The 7,920-nt window shown below is 40.6% G+C and overlaps 1 protein-coding gene across 1 annotated transcript; it reads right to left on the bottom strand.

Moving 5' to 3' along the window:
* Positions 1-1,833: 1,833 nt before the first annotated feature.
* On the bottom strand, positions 1,834-5,959 carry LOC140565024 (NLR family CARD domain-containing protein 3-like). The gene is made up of 2 exons (XM_072690766.1): positions 5,543-5,959; positions 1,834-3,775 (listed from the first exon to the last, which is right to left on the bottom strand). Exons 1-2 carry the CDS (start codon positions 5,896-5,898, stop codon positions 1,834-1,836), a joined length of 2,298 nt encoding a protein of 765 aa, XP_072546867.1. The 5' UTR covers positions 5,899-5,959.
* Between the last annotated feature and the right edge of the window lie 1,961 nt (positions 5,960-7,920).

The raw sequence follows: 7,920 nt of genomic DNA, 5'->3' as shown, positions 1-7,920 counted from the left end.
TCTCCAGTTTACAGTGTGAACTCCTCAGTCCAGCAGAGAGCAGCTCCACTCCTGAATCCTGCAGATCATTGTTACTGAGGTCCAGCTCTTTCAGGGAGGAATTTACTGATTGTAGAGCTGATCCCAGACTTTCACAAGACTTTCTCCCAAGATTACACTCAGCTAGTCTACAAAACAGAGAAATTAAAACAGATCTCCAAGTATACTTAAACAAGTTTATCTAAATTGAACATTTATTTGTGTATTCTTATTTTATGACCGTTATTATAATGATAGATACACTATGGTGTTCTAAATGAAACCCGAAACATTAAGCAGATTACTTTACAGGATTTTTTTTTCTTGTTAGGAATCTAAAGAAATCTCACCTGAGTGTTTCCAGTTTACAGTGAGAACTCTTAATTCCAGCAGAGAGCAGCTCCACTTGTGAATCCTGCAGGTCATTGTTACTGAGGTCCAGCTCTTTCAGGGAGGAGTTTACTGATTGTAGAACTGATCGCAGATTTTCACAAGACTTTCCCCCAAAATAACATGTACGTAGTCTACAAAGAATAGAATATACACAATGAAAAGTAGTCTGTATGCAGCTTATATAACAGTGTAAATATATTCTTCCCTCAAAATAACCATTAATGCCATTAATGTCTAAACCACCAGCAAAAAAGTGAGTTTTATTATTTTCCTGCCTTAACTCTCCTAAGTGTGGAGTTTACCAGAGCTTCACAGCTTGCCACTGGAATGCTTTTCCACTCCTCTATGATGACATCAATGAGCTGGCGGATATTCAAGACTTTGCCCTCCTCCACCTTCCGCTTGAGGATGCCCCAAAGATGTTCTATTGGATTTAGGTCTGGAGACATGCTTGGTCTGTCCATCACCTTTACCCTCATCTTTTTCAATAAAGCAGTGGTCATCTTAGAGGTGTGTTTGGGGTCATTATCATGCTGGAACACTGCCCTGCAACCCTCAATGAAATGTAACTACCCAACACCTGCTGCACTTATGCAGCCCCAGTCCATGGCATTCCCAGCACCATGCTTGACTGTAGGCATAACACACTTATCTTTGTACTCCTCACCTAATTGCCACCACACATGCTTGAGACCATCTGAACCAAACAAATGAATCTTGGTCTCATCAGACCATAGGACATGGTTCCAGTAATCCATGTCCTTTGTTGACATGTCTTCAGCAAACTGTTTGCGGGCTTTCTTGTGTACAGACAAGGACAGCTTCCTTCTGGGGTGACACTGACAGGCTGACCACCACCTCTTCAATCTCTGAAGCAATGCTGACAGCACTTCTGGGCCTATCTTTCAAAGACAGCATTTGGATGTGATGCTGAGCATGTGCACTTAGCTTCTTTGGACGACCAACACGAGGTCTGTTCTGAGTGATTAAGTGACTGGGGATGATCTTGGCGACTGTGCTGCAGCTCAGTTTCAGGGTGTTGGCCATCTTCACGGAGCGCAACAATTCGTCTTTTAAGATCCTCAGAGAGTTCTTTGCCATGAGGTGCCATTATGGATCTTTCAGTGACCAGTATGAGTGAATGTGAGAGCTGTGCTACAAAATTGAACACACCTGCTCCTTATGCACACCTGAGACCTAGTAACACTAACGTGTACTCACTTTTGTTGCCGGTGGTTTAGATATTAATGGCTGTATATTGAGTTATTTTGAGGAAAAAAATAAATTTACACTGTTATATAAGCGGAACACAGACTACTTTTCATTGTGTCAAAGTGTCATTTTGTCAGTGTTGTCCCATAAAAAAAATGAAATTTATGCAGTAATATAGTCATTTCAAACTTTTAATATAGGTTATGATACTCACACAGCCCTTCTGCAGACAGTGACAGCTGGGATCAGTCTCCTATAACCCTCTTCTGATGTGTTGTATTTCTTTAGGTCCAGTTCCTCCAGCACCTCATCTGAGGTCAGAAGCATGCAGGCTAAAACTGAACACTGTCCAGGAGAGAGCTTCACTCTTGAGCATTTTTCTGATTTTAGATACTCCTGGATTTCTCTGGAGAGAGAGTAGTCCTTCATTTCAGACAGACAGAGGAACAGATTGATGGATCTCTCAGTAGAAAGAGAACTGTGATGTTCTGGATCATCTCCTTTGATTAACTTCTTGATGTGCTCTGAGGTTTTCTCTGAGTGTGTGTGTGTGTGTGTCAGTAGACCATGTAGGAGTCTTTGATTGGACACCAGTGAGATGCCCAGCAGGAAGCGGAGGAAAAGATCTAGATGTCCATTCTGACTCTCTGCAGCTTTATCCACAGCTCCAATCAGCAAATTATACAGTGAAACATATTCAGTCCACTCTCTCTGTTCTGGTTTTAAACACTGCAGTTTCTTCATCTTCTTGCTCTCATAGCAGTGAAACACATAAACAGCAGCCAGGAACTCCTGAAAGCTCAGATGAACAAAGCAGTAGACCTTCCTCTGATAAAGCACACATTCCTCCCTAAAGATCTCAGTGAAAACCCCAGAATACACTGAGGCCTCAGTGATGTCAATACCGCTCTCTATCAGGTCCTCTTTATAGAACATCACATTGCCCTTCATCAGCTGTTTGAAAGCCAGTTCAGCCAGTTTCAGAAGCTCAGTTCTGTTGGATTTCAGCAGTTTCTTTGAGTCTCTCTCATCTTTCTCCTCATACTTCTGGTTCTTCATGTTGGTCTGAGTGATCAGGAAGTGGGAGTACATTTCAGTCAGGGTTTTAGGGATTTCTGAGTGATGTTGTTTGATGAGTCTCTGAAGCACAGTGGCTGAGATCCAGCAGAAAACGGGAATGTGGCACATGATGTGGAGGCTTCTCGCTGTCTTAATGTGGGAGATGATTTTCTGGGCTTGGTCTTGGTCACTGATCCTCTTCCTGAAGTACTCCTCCTTCTGTGAGTCATCAAATCCCTGGATTTCCGTCACACGGTTGATGTGTTTAGAGGGGATCTGATTGGCTGCTGCTGGTCGGCAGGTTATCCAGATTAGAGCCGAGGGAAGCAGCTCTCCTCTGATGAGGTTTGTCATCAACACACCCACTGATGATGTCATGGTGATGTTAGATACTTTCTCACACTCCTCAAAGTTCAGTGGAATTCTGCTTTCATCGAAACCATCAAATATGAACACAGTTTTGAGCTCCTCATAGATCTTTGGATCCAGGTCTTTAAGCTCAGGATGGAAGTCACACAGAAGTCCATGAAGACTGTAAGGATGATCTTTAATCAAGTTCAGCTCCCGGAACGGAAGAACAAACATGAAATCTACATCCTGATTGGCTTTTCCCTCGGCCCAGTCCAGAATGAACTTCTGCACAGAGACAGTTTTTCCAATTCCAGCAATGCCTTTAGTCAGCACACTCCTAAGAGCGGGCTTTTTTGGTTCCTTATCTTCTTGTTCTTTGTATAAAAGACCTTGTTGATCTTGTAGAGGTTTAAAGATGTCTGAACAGTTGATTAGCGTATCTTCTCTGTGTCTCCTGGGTGTTTTCTCCATCTGTAGAACCTTTTTGGAACGTTCTTCATTCACTCCTTCACTCTCTCCCTCTATGATGTAGAGCTGTGTGTAAATCCTGTTCAGGAGGGTTCTATTCCCTTCTGTTTTGATTCCTTCAAATAAGCTCTCGTACTTGTTCTTCATGCTGCTTTTGAGTCTCTTTAGGACTCTTTGCAGGGCGTTATCCACTGATTGCTTACAATTCTGCTGCTGTGCTCCATTTCCCCCAACCACAGTGTATGTGTTTAGGTCTGCATTTATGGTGCAATGCCTGACGGGGTAAAACAGTAAAACAATCAGTAACACAAAATAGCAACTATTAAAGTTTGTGCCACATATCATTTGTCATTTTCTTGCATTATATTTGATCTTAGACTCTTTGAACTACTTTGAACCATCATTTATTGGCCATTTTATCCAAAACACCTACCATATAACTGTACTAGGTCATGTCAATTCTGAGGAAGTGCATGTTTAATATTAAACTGTAGCAGTTAAACATTCTGATGTAGATCTCAATATTTAATTCAATTTTATTAGCACACAGTTAAACAAGTAGAGCTTGTTATCAGTGATATAATTTCAAAGTAAATAATTAATTTTTGTAAACAGCTCCGCGGGCCTGGGGTTGTGGGTTTAATCCTCTCTCCAGTCAGTGTTTATAAAGAGTTTGCTATGGTGGCCCCATCTCCACAAGGGTTTTCTACATGTACTCAGGTTTTCTTCATGCCTCCCAAAAAGCACACATATGAAAGGTGAATTGGCTATGCTAAAGTTCCCCTAGGTCTGTAAAAGGTTGCGCTTGGCACTCTATGATAGACTGGCAACCTGTCCAGAGAGTATATTTGACTTTCTGACACACTAAACATTACAGAGTCAGGCCACCAATGTCAACAGATGTTTGGTTAAACGTATTATTGACATTGGACCTTGATGTCAATCCAGTGGTGTTTTTTGACAAATCAAGTTTGTAACCGTAAACAGTAAAATGTACCTTTATGGTTATGTTTCTGTATAAATGGTCAGTGGGTGAAGGTGTGAGGTAGGAGGACATAAGCTCCACACTTGCAGTGTGATTAGTGCTAAATTCAGGAGTTCTTCTCTCTCTTTCAGTCCCATGATAATTTTCATTATACCCTGCTTCATCAAACACAGTGGGTCCCATTTCTGTAGCCTGAATAATTTATATACCAAAATATTACACTTTATGCAATATTACTCTTCTCTGCAACCATGTGCAGAGAAATGCAGAGGCAGTCTTGTTGATTTTGAGACACAGCACTGAATTTCACACTGAATGTACATGTTCATTTTTTATAATTCTAATATGTAATTGTCCAAAGTCATGAACAGCCCTCTTGCCGTTTCGACATCAGTGTTAAGGACAGCCAGCAACCCTGCATGGCTGGAGGGAGGGAACAGTCTCCATGGCCAGCAAGCTCTGATGAATACACATGAACTCACTCCCCACCAGCAGCAGAATGCCCTCTTGACAGTGATAGGGCATGGTACGCTGTCCTGCTGAGGTGTGAAGTCAGAATCAGGGACAATCACCATTTGAATCAATGTGTGAGTGGTCACTGTAGCACTTACCTAGCATAATACCACACTCAGCAGCAGGGAAAGTGATAACTTGATCTTACATTCTTCCAAACTGAGGCCAGGCAAGCACAATACAACATAGAAAACAACATTGGAGAAGGTAGCCCAGAAGGTAGTCAACACATTGGGGAAGGTAGCCTGAGGGGATGACTACACCCTGATGGCTAGTTAAGCAGGGAAAGACACACCTTAACTTGCAAATAGCTGGATCCAGAAAGCAATGGGAAAAATATTTTGCTCATCAGGATTCGCATGCTCAAACATAAGGCACATTTCTTAAGGCACATTCATTACCAAGCACAAGAAAGATTATTGTGCATGTATTGTGAAAGTATTGTGGGTTGAAAACCATTATGCTAATATGTAACTGAATATCTGAAGAAGGATTCCGTAACTTCATTTCCTGTCGTTGTTACACTGAATGACAATAACTTACTCTGTGTCGGAGGGTGCAGCTCCACTGCATAATCTTGGAGGGATCCCCACAAATTGGTCACACTTCACAGAGACACAGCTGTGTTTTCCTCCTTCACTTCTGAATGCAGAAGGTTCTGTAATGGACCAATCACTCTTCATAGACACACAGCTGGGTTCTCTTTGTCTACTGTTGAAACCAAGAGGTTGCTCGATGGACTGGTCACTCTTCACAGACACGCAGCTGGGTTCTCCTCGTCCACTGCTGAAGCCAAGATGTTGCTCGATGGACTGGTCATTCTTCATACACACACAGCTGGGTTCTCTTCGTCCACTGCTGAAGCCAAGAGGTTGCTCAATGGACTGGCCACTCTTCATAGACACAAAGCTGGGTTCTCTTTGTTCACTTTTGAAACCAAGAGGTTGCTCGATGGACTGGTCACTCTTTATAGAAACACAGCTGGGTTCTGGAGGTTCTACAGAATTATCCCTGAGAACAGTTGATGAGAGTATTCAGTAAATATTTTCTTTAGTCTGAGTGTAAGAGTATTTACTCCTCTTAGTGCTGATGGACACTTACTCACCTTGGGTCAGAGGTTTCTCTTCCACTGCTGGACTGATGAAGCTCCATTATAGTTTTTACTTTTCATGCATGCACACACACACACACACACACACACACACAAACACTGTAAAGAGTTGATCCATATAAATGAAACACATGTTGGAACACTCAGTGCAGGTTAATGAGCTTGTTTCAGTGTACTGTGAAATAATACAGTAATAATCAAACAATACTATGCTGTAGATCTATGCTGAATGTATTAGCAAGTGATACACATTTTACAAAATATTAGTAAAATATTTGATACAAAAAATTAATTCAGTAATTTCTCATCCCTATAATAACCTACTCTGTTGACAGACTTTATACCTGATCTTTAAATGTCTATAATTTATACTGTTCTAACTGTCAGATGAATCATATATTATTTACTACTGATATTGCCAAAAACAGTATGTACTTAATGTTATAAGTTATAAGTTATAGTTATATAATGTATAACAAGGGGACGATCAGTGTTATTACTCCTGCAATAATTATCAGTAAATACTGCATGTGGTACACACCAGAGTGTTAACCACCAGTACAGTAGCTGAATTAGATCATTATCTTTCCTCTCCACTGTTAATGACTTGGGAATCAAATGGTTCACATTTGGTAGCTAATCCTCAGTTAGATCAAACCTGCTGTATGGTTAGTGAATATTTCCACACAAACACACACTGTTTAGATAAGAAAAATCTTCATCCACCTGTCCAGTGATCACATGACTTCTTAATGCAGTGTTGAACTCTGTCCTACTTCCTACTAGTATAAACATCTGCTTAATACAGAAAGTAAAAATCACTAACAAAGAGACGCACAACACTACTGTTTAAATTGAGAGTACTGCTACCTTTTCTGGGGCTCGTCTAGAAGTTCTTCAGTCCATCTTCATTTACAGCAGAGAGAGAAAGATTACTAAACACACAATCAAACACTTCCTCTCTATTTCAGTGCTGTTTTTGCTCCCACTGATCCCATTACACACCTTAACACTCTCTGTCTGAGTCCACACTGAACCATTACATGAGTGAACTCTGTTCTGTAGAAAGAGAGAAACCGGTCAGAGTGCATTTCTGTTTCATTGAAGTGAAACTGAAATGAAACAGAAGAATACTTCAGAGGTGTGTGTGTGTGTCTGTGTGTGTGTTTCCATCTATCACCAGACAGTAAGGATGTGACAATTCATACATATTTATTTATTCATTTATTTAAGGGGAAGTAAGGTGCCCATAGTTTTTGGGATTTAAAAGTTAAGTTTTAAGATAAGTTTTTTTATGAAAGACAGTCTTAATAAAAGTTTTTCAGTCTCCCTGATCTTTCACACATAAACTGGTTTGTCTGGTATGGGTTCTAAGAGGGAACACATTCCAGCAAAGAACAAAATAAGGTTCATTTGAGTTCTTTCTAAAAACTTAAAGCTATACTTGAGACCAGGATTGAGACTGTTTTGATGAACAAAGGCATTGATTAATGTAGATTAGGCATTCATGTATTTCTGAATAATTTCATTATCCTGTTTTTTACTTTTTATGTCTGCTCCACAAAACATAATGAAACACTGAACACTAATGAACACTAATAATGAACACTGCTTTATTACTGTTTCACCTAATACTAGGCACAGAGCTGTATCCTGAACCCTGGAATATTTCCTCCTCCCTCTTGCATATTGCATCATTGGTTAAGGGATGTTTCTGTCACTTGGCAACCAGTTAGAGCGGTTAGGACCTGTATGTTTATAAGCTGCTTAGCGCAACCTGCAGAGAAATACAGGAGAACTCAAAACCCAA

The sequence above is a fragment of the Salminus brasiliensis genome, chromosome 11 (assembly GCF_030463535.1).
Source record: "Salminus brasiliensis chromosome 11, fSalBra1.hap2, whole genome shotgun sequence".
In the NCBI taxonomy this organism is placed as follows: domain Eukaryota; kingdom Metazoa; phylum Chordata; class Actinopteri; order Characiformes; family Bryconidae; genus Salminus; species Salminus brasiliensis.
The sequence above is the reverse complement of the archived record's forward strand: the minus strand, read 5'-3'. Positions and strand labels throughout refer to the sequence as shown.

What these genes read in the sequence shown, in the direction of transcription:
- LOC140565024 (XM_072690766.1), bottom strand. Translation starts at nt 5,898, where the DNA reads ATGAAGAGTGGCCAGTCCATTGAGCAACCTCTTGGCTTCAGCAGTGGA. An exon ending in GCTGCACCCTCCGACACAGA is followed by an intron (nt 3,776 to 5,542) that starts GTAAGTTATTGT and finishes TTACCCCGTCAG; the next exon opens with GCATTGCACCATAAATGCAG.